At 43.6% G+C, this 12,338-nt stretch overlaps 1 protein-coding gene and 1 pseudogene across 3 annotated transcripts in view; one reads left to right on the top strand and one right to left on the bottom strand.

The window, feature by feature from the left end:
- Positions 1–3,604: 3,604 nt before the first annotated feature.
- Positions 3,605–12,338, top strand: part of MGST2 (microsomal glutathione S-transferase 2) — a 39,266-nt gene continuing 30,532 nt past the window's right edge. For all 3 annotated transcript variants that reach the window (XM_057547388.1, XM_057547387.1, XM_007172933.3), the window contains exons 1-2: positions 3,605–3,727; positions 8,918–9,017. In XM_057547388.1, coding sequence (XP_057403371.1) covers positions 3,670–3,727; positions 8,918–9,017 — 158 coding nt within the window. In that variant the 5' untranslated portion in view covers positions 3,605–3,669. The remainder of the gene's footprint in view (positions 3,728–8,917; positions 9,018–12,338) is intronic.
- Positions 7,227–7,567, bottom strand: LOC114236548 (ribosomal biogenesis factor-like; annotated as a pseudogene).

Here is a 12,338-nt window from a genome sequence, read left to right on the forward strand (position 1 = left end):
TTTCAATCAGGAGTATTATGGTCCTTGATAATTGTGATCACTGACGGTTTCTGGGCATCCTCGGGCAGGCGGTGTGTTTTCTGTCTCTCTGCGGCCAGGCCTGTTGGCAGCAGAGACGGCTTGCCGTAGTGCCAGTGGAAACCAGGACAATAAGCTGTCATTTTTTGGAGGGACAGGGATAGAACACAGAGGGTGAAGTCAGGGAATAATTGGGGGGGATGCAATTGGTCTGAGAGAACATGTCTATAGTTTATATATATCTTTTCATCTACCAGCAAAATTATTCAGAAATAGTTACATTTAGAGTTTACATTTCACAACAACAGTTCTTTCACATGGTTCTGGGTTGTTTTTATATTACAAACTTTTCTCTGGTTTGCCTTATCCAGAGTATAATTTTGGTAACAAACACTGACTAACTAATAAGCTAAACTCTCACAAACTCTTGTAGTTTTTTTGAGTTTATATAGGGAATATAAACCTTTTAAAAACATTTTACTATAATTACCGATATGTTGTTTCTCCTCTCGTTTTTCTTTTCTTACTAAAATATAAGGACTAGGACCCATACTGGAAGCATCTATATGTATTACCTTCAGGGAAAATGCTTTTCACCTTCTACCCATCCAGGGGAGATATAGAGAGAAGCTCAGATTTTTGTTAGTTTGTTAAATGCTATGGCAGTGTTTCAACTGTGGAGTCATCTGGAAGTTTTATCACCACAGAAGGTGATGAACCTTTTGTTATCCAAAGTTCCACTGTTTCGTATCTTCCTAGAGGCAGAAACTACACCAACTTTCAAGATCTATTAAAGCAGGTTACACGTGAATGCACAGGGTTTCAAAGTACATGAGGCACTTTTTGTTGTACCAACCGTCTCTAAGGTTGGGGGACTGCCTGGGATTGGCTGAGAGAAATCAGTAGGGAAACTCAGGATTTGTCCAGAAAGTGGGAAGAAAGCAATTCAGTGGGAACCAAAGGTCACTCTGGAGTTGTGGGGGGTTTTTTTTGTTCTTTTTTTTTTTAATTTTAATTTTTTGGCTGCACCGCACGGCATGTGGGATCTTAGTTCCCTGACCAGGGATTGAACCCGTGCCCCCTGCAGTGGAAGCACAGAATCCTAACCACTGGTCCGCCAGTGAATTCCCAGGGAGTTGTGTTTTTAAAACTAGTTCCCTAGTATGGACGTACCCAAGATTCTCAAAACAGCAGCTCTAAACACCCAACGGTTGTGGTCATCAGCCAGGAGCCCCATTCCCTTGCTCAGCTCTTCCTCCTGCTATTTCTCTTTCTCGGAGCAGGTTTCTTACTTGGAGAGCCTCTGCCTGCCCACAGGCCCAGCCCAGACCTCTCCTTCGAGGCCCGTCATTTGGGGAGGTTATTTTAGGAGATGGTTGATGTGGTTCAGGGTGAATGCCTCGCAGTTTAGAATCCCTGCCGTGTACTGAAGGCCAAAACCATTCAATCAAATACACAAGGACGTTTTGGTGCTGTCCTGGGCTTCTAGGATCTGTCTTCTTACAGAGTCTTAGTCTTCAGTGGTTTCAGGAACACACGAGAACAGAGGCAACATGAAGAGACCAACAGGGCACTGGGAGCAGACCTGGTTTGCAACTATTTGTAAATTAATCTCTGATTCCCTATTGTTAAAAACAAAGCAGCAGGCCCCAAATGGAGTCACTTATGCTAAGCCCCATGTCACCAAACCAGACATAACTTACAGTTTTGGAATCTTCCAGAAATGGAATCTTAAACCAGTCAATCAGGAATTGCTTGATCAGCAACTCTTAGGTAAACTGCCTGAGAGACTCCTGCCATTCTCTAAAGGAAAATAACCTTGCAATAACTAATTTACTTTTTGCTAAGTATAACTTCCTTGTTCCTGCTCCCTTCTGCCTATAAGTGTGTTTCACTTTGTACCGCTCCTCAGAGCTCCTTTTTGTCTGCTAGGTTGGATGCTGCTTGATTCATGAATCACTGAATAAAGACCTTTAAAATGAACTCAGCTGGATTTTGTTTTTTAACACCATATATGTGTGGTTCTTTGAATTCTCCCTAAAATGTGGTACTGGTTCCCTCATTAATGAATTCAATAAAATCTTTGATGTGTTTTCATTTTATATTTGTACAAGAGACATGACTTTTACCTTTTAAAAAATATCTTTTAACATTAGGTACCTAATATGCTAAGTAGTTTTCTAGATACTTCATGTGTTTATTTAACAAACACACAGAACACAATTTTAGATACCGTGTGCTGTTTTAAGTGCTTTATAAACGTTAACTAAGTCAATCCTCAAAGCAGCCCTGTCTCAACTAAACTTCCCTTCACCCATCATTAGCCCGTCTTATCAAACTGAGGTTCAACTTCTGCCCAAAGATGTGTCATCCTTCAGTGTCTGGGTTGGGAGCCCAGGAGCGGGCTTGTGTGGGCCCACGGGAAAGACTCACCAGCTTTCCCATGGGCACTGGAGCTCCCTCTAAGTGAGTTGAAGGGTGGGACAATGAAGGGACCCCGACTTTGTTTGGTGGGAAGCTGAGTCTTTAAAGAACAAAACAATTGTGTTAGGGGGAGGGGCTGTGATGAAGAGGTTCTGCAGAAGACGCCACCAGCTGTGGAAGGACAGCTGTACCTGGGCGGTGTGGGGCGTTGCTCTGGAATGGAGAGGCCCTGGGCCGCCATGGAGACCATGTGTGCTGTGTTTACTGTATAAAAACACTGGCCTACTTCTTTCCTAAAGGGCCCTCTTCCTTCTCAGAACATATACCCTAGTGTATTTTTTTTAAAAAAATCTGTGGTACAAACTTCCAGTTATAAGATAAATAAGTCCTGGGGGATGTAACATACAGAATGATGACTATAGGTAACAATTCTGTACTGTATACTTGAAAGTTGCTAAGAAAGTAGATCATAAAAGTTCTCAGCACAAGAAAAAAACTGTAATTATGTGAGGTGACGGGTGTTAACCTAAACTTACTGTGGTGCTCGTTTTGCAATATATACAGTTATCAAGTCATTATGTTGTACATCTGAAACGAAGACAATGCTATATGTCAATTATATCTCAACTAAAAAATGTATGGTCACCACGATGATGGGAGAGTTGGGGTGACAGTGGGAGGAAGCCTGGCGGGGGGCTTAGGGCACTGTTGGGATCTGCTGGACACGGGTTCAAATCCTAGGTCTTCCATTTACTAGGGAATAAAGTTAGAATCGGCTTAAGTTAGCATGTTAATCTCAGTGGGGTTAAATAAAACCTTCCACCTCCTCTCTTTTCCCACGGGAGGTGGGAAAGGTCTCATCAAGGCCTTGGAGCCAGGCGGGGGACTAAGGAGCCCAGACTCTGGAAGAGAAGGAGAGGGAATTGTTTTCAAATTGGCTGAGATGGGTCAGCAGCAGGTGCTGAGGCTGGAGGGCTAAGCCCGCAGGTCGGAGCTCGAGGAGATCTGATGCACGTCGTGGAAGCTGCGCCGGATCCAGGTGAAGATCTTTGACTGACAGCCTGGACCCGCCTGCCTCTCTGATTCCTGTTCCAGGGCAAAGGTCACACAGCCGCTTGAACCTCCGCCTTATAAGGAAGGTCAGCCTTGCCGAGTCGAAAGTGCTTCTGTTATCTTCCCCTCGGTGTCTGCGAATAGTCCCGTGAACCAGAACTTTCCGCATGAAAGATGGCCGGGAATTCGATTTTACTGGCTGCTCTCTCTGTCCTCTCTGCCTGTCAGGAAAGTAAGCGTCCCGGGCTGCGTGCGGGTGTGTGTGTGCGTGTGCGTGTGCGTGTGCATGTGCGTGTGTGTGTGTGTGTGGCAGAGGGAGGGAGGGAGCGTTCTGGGGTTTCTACTCACTTGCTGGTGGTCCGTGGGCTCTGCAGAGCACGCTGTGCTCAGGGTCATCGGCGCCCCCTTCCCTGGGGACAGGCAGAGGTGTGGAACGTTCCAGGGATTCGTTCTTCCAGTGGGGATGCAGTGGGCCTTCGAGCCCAGAGATTCTGCATCATCTGTGGTTACAACCCACAGCCCAGTTCGAGGGAGCTTTAGAAATGCGGTAACCTGGGGGAAGTGGGCTAGAAATATTAATCTGGAGTGTTCCAAAGGTAACATTGTACCGGCTTATAAATCATGGTTGTGATTTCTTGAACCCCGATCTTTTAATTACTGTGTGTTTCTTAAATAAGCTGGGTATGGCAGGTATGATTATCAGGTTAAAAAAAAAAATCTCCTGCAAAAATATGAGCTTCAGATTAAGTAATTCATTCTAAATTTTTTTTAAAATTTTTTTAAACTTAAATTCTCTCTTATCTTTTTTTTTTTTTTAAAGATTGATTGATTGATTGATTGCTATGTTAGGTCTTCGCTTCTGTGCGAGGGCTTTCTCTAGTTGCGGCGAGCGGAGGCCACTCTTCATTGTGGTGCGCGGGCCTCTCACTATCGTGGCCTCTCCTGTTGCGGAGCACAGGCTCCAGACGCGCAGGCTCAGTAGTTGTGGCTCACGGGCCTAGTTGCTCCACGGCATGTGGGATCTTCCCAGACCAGGGCTCGAACCCGTGTCCCCTGCATTAGCAGGCAGACTCTCAACCACTGCGCCACCAGGGAAGCCCCCATTCTAAATTTTAAAGTGCCTTCCCACTAGGATTATTCAATATCCTGATTGCCTGGTTAAATAGAGGCTTCTTCTCTGGGGTCACTTTTGCTCAATTCATATTATCTTAGGCACATGCTTCCTTAACACGCAAAATGGGGAAATGGGTCTGAGCCCTGGTGAGCAAGACTTCTTATCAAGAACAGGTATTTCTTTATTTTCCCAGTGTGCTTGTACCCGGAAACGGGGCAGAGCCGCAGACTTCTCAGCCCCAAGCAGGGGGGCACCACGGTTTAGGATAGACAGAGTCTGCACGCACGCTCAGTGGCAGACTTGCTAGCCAGTCTGTTTTGTGAATTTATGAAAACATTATACCTTAACACACATGTTTTGTGGTTTGATTTACCGTCTTTTCTGGAGTAAAGCGGGATGCTTATAGCCAACTAAAGCAGCACTTAGGTCTGAAACGCCTTGTGTTGACCCTCTACACGTAGGCACTGTCCACCCCGTGTGTGCCCACGTCCTGGCCCTGCAGAGAGCACAGGGGCAGGTCCACGGGTGCCCCCGGGCTGGCATAGCCTCTGCCATCCCCACAGAGAGGTTCTGTTTGCTGGTGGGTGCAAGGGATGGTGTGAATTGCAGCCTGAAGTTAAGGCAGCTGAGTTGGGAAGGGGAGACTGGGCCAATGGTGGTTGGTGATGGATAGGGAAGAGAGAGAGAGGGAGGGAGGGGGTTGGCATTAAGAACCAGAATTCGCTGCTTTAGCGAAAGAGATGAGACGTCCTGTGCTATAGTAGAAGCAACTCAAGGCTTGAAAACAGACTTGTATCTTCTGGTCCAGCCACTTACAAGCTGGGTGCCCTTGGCCAGGAAAATCTGTCCTTCAGTGTCCTCATCAAAGAGGGTTAAACAGGACACTGGGTAGGAAGTGCCCACCATGGTGCCTGGCCCAGGGTTGGTGTTCAGCATAGTGACTTCCAGACCTTGGCTGCTTCCCCACAGAGAGAAGCTTCTGGTGGACTGAGAGGCAGCCTTGCGGTGAAGAAGCCCAGCTGTGGCTGGGCTGAGAGTAGGGGGCAGGATGAAGGGTCTTGATTCACTTTCCCCAGCACACGTGTCCCCCTGGAGAGAGCAAAGGGAGAGGAAAGACAGGCAAAGCAAAAGGAGCTTATTCTCAGGTAGGTTTTAATCAACTCATAAGAAGGGAAATAAAATGGAAGCTCTCCAGAAAACGTGGTGAAATAGCCTTTCCACCCTCATGATGTTGCCCCAGTGATAACCACGGTCTCTCTCAGGCCCCTGACCTGAGACTCCTTGGAACTGGATGTCATACAACTGAGTCCTCCTTCCTGGGGTTGGAGGTGGGCGGGGTCTTCGATTTACTGAAGCTCATGCCTCACATTTGCTGCTGCTTCAGACAGATGCCGACCAGGTGCAATGAACAACCAGAAAAAGACAGCCCTGCAAAGCTTTCACTTATTCACGTTCATTTTGAAGCTCTAGGTTCTGGCACCATTGCTGATAGAAAAATCTAGGAGCACACATCTTTCATCGTTTCCATTTTATCATGAAAACAAGAAGCCTTGCCTGGTGTGTTCTCTGAGGTTGTGGAGCACGTTAGAAGCGGTGGTGACAGCAGGGTCCAGAAAGGCCAAGTCCCAATTTTCCCCTCCATAGATAGACCTCCTCTTTGGCTCCAGCTGAGGCCGTGAGCCATTGGCCTCTCCAGCTTTGTGCTGCCTTGAAAAGACTTAGCCCAGGGTTGGAAACCATCAGTGCCTAATCCCACACTTACCTTCACTCTACTCTCCCAGGCTTCAGTGATATGACGACAGTTTGAACGAGAGAGAGGCCAGTCCTAAGTGCTTACACACTTAGATGTTCAGCTGTAGCTTCTAAATCAGGACCAACACTTTATTTGCAGCAGAGGGGAATGAAGGGGAAGGAAAGTAGCCAGCTGTGAGAGGCTTACTCGACCAGGTTCGGTATTTACTGACTTCTTGTTGGAGGGGAGATAGTACCATGTTTCAGGAGGAAACACATGGCCCCTAATACTGTCACACAGTGAGAGACTGAAGCTGCAAACTTGGTGTGGAAAAGGAAATTATTTTTAAAACATTAGCAAGTAGGAAATGGATATTGAGGTACTAAAATAAGGGAGACCAGAACAGTGTTGGAGAGAAACTGTGAGAAACTGAAACTGGAAGAAATAATCTGAAGGGAAATAATAGACCCCAGAAGTTAATTACGGGGTAAAACGAGGGAGATAAGGACAGGAGGTGAGAACTATTTACAAAGGAGGAAGTGTGGGTGTGAAAGTGAAAGAGGGTCACAGAACTGATGGTCAGAGGCAGGTGATCCCAGGCATTGGGGTTTCATAATATAATGTATTTTCCGTGCAGCAAATGAAGAAGAAAGTCATAATCATTTCATGATAGGGAAGCTGAGTCCTGCAGGGAGCCATCAACCCCACGTTTTCTTGTGACCCACCCCTTCCTGGCCCTCCTCATCTCCAGGCAACTACTGATCTGCTTTATGTCACTGTATATTCACTCGCATTTCTGAGAATTTTATACAAATAAACTTATACAGTAATACTTTTTGGGGGGTCTTGCCTCTTTCATTTAGCATAATTTTTTTGTATAAAACATTTAATTTATTGGTCTTTTGGGGGAATTTGATGCATCACCAGTGTATTACAACTGAGCCATTAATCTTGTAGCTTCATCAACATTAACTGGTTCGTTTTCACTGCTGAGGAATCAGCTGTTTCTGCAGAGGTTGAAGAGAAAGGCCTTTTGAGAAGTGTGCAAGTTCCTTTCGTATATCTACGAAAGCTTTATTCTCTCAGTTATCTTTTTCATCATTCACAATGTTTATCTTAAGATTAGTGGTAACTGGTTTTGCTTTATTTTTAACCTTAAAGCTTTTTTGGCTGGCTGTGGGGAATACACTCCTGGACTTCTGCCCTCTGAGTTTGTCCTTGGCCATTGTCAGACCTCCGATACCCCTCGTGCAGCTGCTCAAGTTCCAGGTGACACCATCTGCACACACCTCATTCTGCATAATTATTCTGAGATTCATCCACGTTGTTTCATTTATTAATAGTTCATTCCTTTTCACTGTTGAATAGTATCCTGTTGTATGGACAAAGCACAAATTATTTATCCACTCACTTGTTGATAGACATTTGTGTTAGTCGGCGTTCTCCAGAGAAACAGAACCAATAGGATACACACACACACACACACACACGTACACACTCTCACATATCTATTTTAAGAAATTGGCTCATATAATAGTTGGGGCTGGGGAGTCTGACATTTGCAGGGTGGGATGCAAGGCTGGAAATTCTAACAAGAATTGATGTTGCAGTCTTGGGTCCAAAGGGAGGCAAAAATCTCTTCCTCTTTGGGGGACCTCAGACTTTTTTCTTAAGGCCTTCAACTGATTGGGTGAGGCCCACCCACAATATGGAGGGTCATCTGCTTTACTCAGAGTCTACTGATGGAAATGTTAATCACCTCTAAAAAATACCTTCACAGCAACATCTAGACTGCTGTTTGACCAAACAGCTGGGCACCATGGCTAGCCTAGTTGACATATAATGTTAACCATCAGGGAGTTGTTCCTAATTTTTGATTCTTTTGATTCTTTTTTTTTTTTTAATTATTATTTATTTATTTATTTATTTATTTTTGGCTGTGTTGGGTCTTTGTTTCTGTGCGAGGGCTTCCTCTAGCTGTGGCAAGTGGGGGCCACTCTTCATCGCGGTGCGCGGGCCTCACTATCGTTGCCTTTCGTTGTGGAGCACAGGCTCCAGACGCGCAGGCTCAGTAGTTGTGGCTCACGGGCCTAGTTGCTCTGCGGCATGTGGGATCTTCCCAGACCAGGGCTCGAACCCGTGTCCCCTGCATTAGCAGGCAGATTCTCAACCACTGCGCCACCAGGGAAGCCCCCTAATTTTTGACTATTACAAATAAAGCTGTTGTAAACATTTGTGGACGGGTGTTTTTATGGACATATGATTTAATTTCTCATGGGAAAATATCTAGTTGTGGAATGCCTGAATCATATGGTCAAGGTATGTCTAACTAAAAAATTCCTTCCAAATGGTTCTCCAAAGCAGTTGTATCATTTTACATTCCCACTAGCAGTGTATGAGAATTCCAGTTGATTTTGTATCTTCACTTGTCTGTCTTTTCTAGTTGGTATGATCTGTCTTTTTAATTTTAGACATTTTAATAGGTATGTAGTGTATCTAACTGTGGTTTAAATTTGCATGTTACTAATGAATAGTGATGTACCACATGGTTAACGTTCATTCCTCTTGACTTGCAGGTTATTTCGCTTTGCAGGTAGGAAAGGCGAGATCAAAATACAAAGTTACACCCCCAGCAGTCTCTGGGTCACCAGAATTTGAGAGACTATTTCGTGCACAGTGAGTAATGCTTTTCCCTTCAGGGGTATGGATCTGCCACATACACACAATTCCTAATTAGGGGAAAGATACGCGGAGAAGATATGCCATTATAACAAACCACTCTTCGTGGCCAAGACCCTTCTCATGATCCTTGAGGTTTGAAGTAGGCAGTGCATGGAGTTTCTACCCACCTATATTACAAATTCAGAGGATACATTTACAGAAAAGGCTGGGATCTTAGGGGGGACTGCTATATGTCTCTAAGTGTGGCAGTTTGGTCCAAGAGCCTGGAAGGGGCTCCCTGAGAGTTCAGTAGCCTCATGTTGGAATAGTTATGCTATCAATTTTCTATGTGAAATCTTTACTTCTTCCTCTCCACTTCAAAACAGAGGTAGGTCAGTGTTATCCTTTGCCAACAACCCATTTCCTAAAATCAGAAACCTATAATAATGAGAAAGCTTTCTATTTCATGTGTATTCATAGTTTTTGTTTTGTTTTTTTTAACATCTTGTGCTCCTTGCCTTTTCAGATCCACACAGAGTGTTCCACTATAAACACCATGAATTTGCCTGATGCAAGATGCTAGGGTTCCCTTTACATTTAATCCCCCAAGCCTGGTGCTTTTAAAAACATTGCACATATCACCATTTATACATTGCTTGTTTCTTTTGTCAATACTTTGGGATTTTTCCTCTTTGTTCATGAGTGAGGCTGGACTATAATTTTTCTTTTTTGTATGGTCCTTGCTCATTTTGGTGTCAAGATTATATTAGCCTCACAGAATGAATTAGAGAATTATTTTCTCAGAGTTTTAATAATATTGGAAGAGTGTGTTCCTTCAAAGTTGCTAGAATTTGCCTATAAAATGATCTAGACCAGATGTTTTTCTTGTGAAAAGAATTTAAACTATGAGATTTGATTTCTTTAATGATTATGGAATTATTCAGGCTTTTTATTATGTCTTGAATTAGTTTGGGTCAGACATGGCCCTTGAACTGTGAACATTGGTCTCTTGTCCATCTAATTGCTCCAAGGAGGATAGCACACACTATTCCCTAGGCTTGAAAGTGTGGTGAATACCACTGGTAGTACAAGAGAGAATTTTAAGAGGTGCATAGACATGTTTAAACATTTTTTAAAATGTGGTAAGAATGTGTAACTTGAGCTCTACCCTGTTAACAAAATGTTGAGGGTATAATATATTACTGTTGACTAGAGGTACAATGTTGTACAACAGATCTCTAGGGCTTATTCATCTAACTTGGCTGAAACTTTATGCCCAAGGTATGATTTTATTTTATTTTTTAAATTAAAACAATTATTTATTTATTTATTTATCTTGGGCCGCATTTGGTCTTTGTTGCTGTGCGCGGGCTTTCTCTCGTTGTAGTGAGCAGGGGCTACTATTCTTTGCAGTGCGCGGGCTTCTCATTGCAGTGGCTTCTCTTGTTGTGGAGCACGAGCTCTAGGTGCGAGGGCTTCAGTAGTTGTGGCACGCGGGCTCAGTAGTTGTGGCGCGCGGGCTCTAGAGTGCAGGCTCAGTAGTTGCGGCACATGGGCTTAGTCGCTCCACGGCATGTGGGATCTTCCTGGGCCAGGACTCAAACCCGTGTCCCCCTGCATTGGCAGGTGGATTCTTAACCACTCTGCCACCAGGGAAGTCCCCCAAGGTATGATTTTAAATAACATTGGACCACATGATGAGAAAGTCATTTCCACTGTCTTTGAATCTTTATGTTATATCAAGTGGAAAGTATTGATTTGGTGCTGGTATGTCCCACATCCCAAAATATTTATTTTTATCAGGGTAATACATGTATGTAGTCTGAAAATAAAGTGAGGTTACAAGCCTTATAACAACAAATAATTCTCCTTATCCCCAATCCATCCCCAGAGACAGCCATTGGCACTCCTTCTGACTACTACTTTTGGTATTTATTTCCATATTTCTAAATACTATGTGTTCACTGCTATTTATTGATTCACAAATTTTAGACATTACCAATTGACTTCCTTTTATGGCAGAAAAAATTTCATGCTCCTCTGTTTCCTCTTTTCCTCACTTCATCCTTCCAGAAAAGTTATATCACTTTGTTGAGTTAAATCAATGTTTATGTTGTTGTGATTAAGTAAATAATGTTCAAAGCTGAATCAAGTAGTATACAATGGTTACATTTCCTTCTTGTGTAGTTTTTCGTTTTACATGGGGTTAGTAATTGCCTCTTTGTTTGTTTGCTTAGTTTCATCTCCGAATCTTCAGCAGAACTGAAAATTTCCTCTCAGTACATTTAAATACATTAAGTAAGCTAGTAAGACCACTTGTTTTTTTCCTGGAGTCATTTGTGCTTTAGTCTTTCATATTTCGTCTCCGATCTGGAGGTTGCACTTTAGATCTCTTACACAGCTGTCATCCCACAACTTCCTGTCACCATCCTAGGAATTTCCCTTATACCCTACTGATTTGGATCACCTGTTTCCTGGATTTCATATTATCCTATGTATTGGTTTTTCTCTCTCGTTTTGGTGGAGCACATCCTCCAGACACTTCCTGAGAGAAGGGGAATGGTAGGTCTTGACACTTCTGAATATGCCTTTATTTCTCTGTTAAAAATCCTTACCCTCAGAATTTCGAAAACATTGTTTTCATTATTATCTAATTTCTGCTGCTATGGTTGAGGTGTTCTGTGCTGTTCTGATGCTTTGTTTGGAAACTGTAGAAGCTTTAGGGTCTTCCCCTGATCCCTGGCCTGAGGTGTTACAGTGCTGTGCTTGCTCAGAGGCATTTTTCTTCACTATGCTGAACCCTAGAGGAGGTTTTTTCACAGCCTGAAAACTCATGCCCTTCTGTTCTAGAATATTTTTAAATATTGTTTACCGCTAAGTTTTGTCTTCTTATTTTCTCTGTTCTTTCATTCTTTTTTAAAATATTTATTTATTTATTTGGCTGCACCGGATCTTAGTTGCAGCATGTGGGATCTTCGTTGTGGCCTGTAGGATCTTTTATTTATTTAAAAACATTTATTTATTTATTTATTTATTTGATTGTGCTGGGTCTTAGTTGCGGCAGGTGGGCTCCTTAGTTGCAGCTTGCCAGCTCCTTAGTTGCAGCAAGCAGGCTCCTTAGTTGTGGCATTCGAACTCTTAGTTGCAGCATGCATATGGGATCTAGTTCCCTGACCAGGGATCGAACCAGGGCCCCCTGCACTGGGAGTGGGAGTCTTAAAGACTGGACCACCAGGGAAGTCCCTCATTCTTTTTTTTTTAATAAGTTTATTTATTTATTTATTTTTGGCTGCGTTGGATCTTTGTTGCTGTGCACGGGCTTTCTCTAGTTGCGGT

This window comes from Balaenoptera acutorostrata, chromosome 5 (assembly GCF_949987535.1).
Source record: "Balaenoptera acutorostrata chromosome 5, mBalAcu1.1, whole genome shotgun sequence".
In the NCBI taxonomy this organism is placed as follows: Eukaryota; Metazoa; Chordata; class Mammalia; order Artiodactyla; family Balaenopteridae; genus Balaenoptera; species Balaenoptera acutorostrata.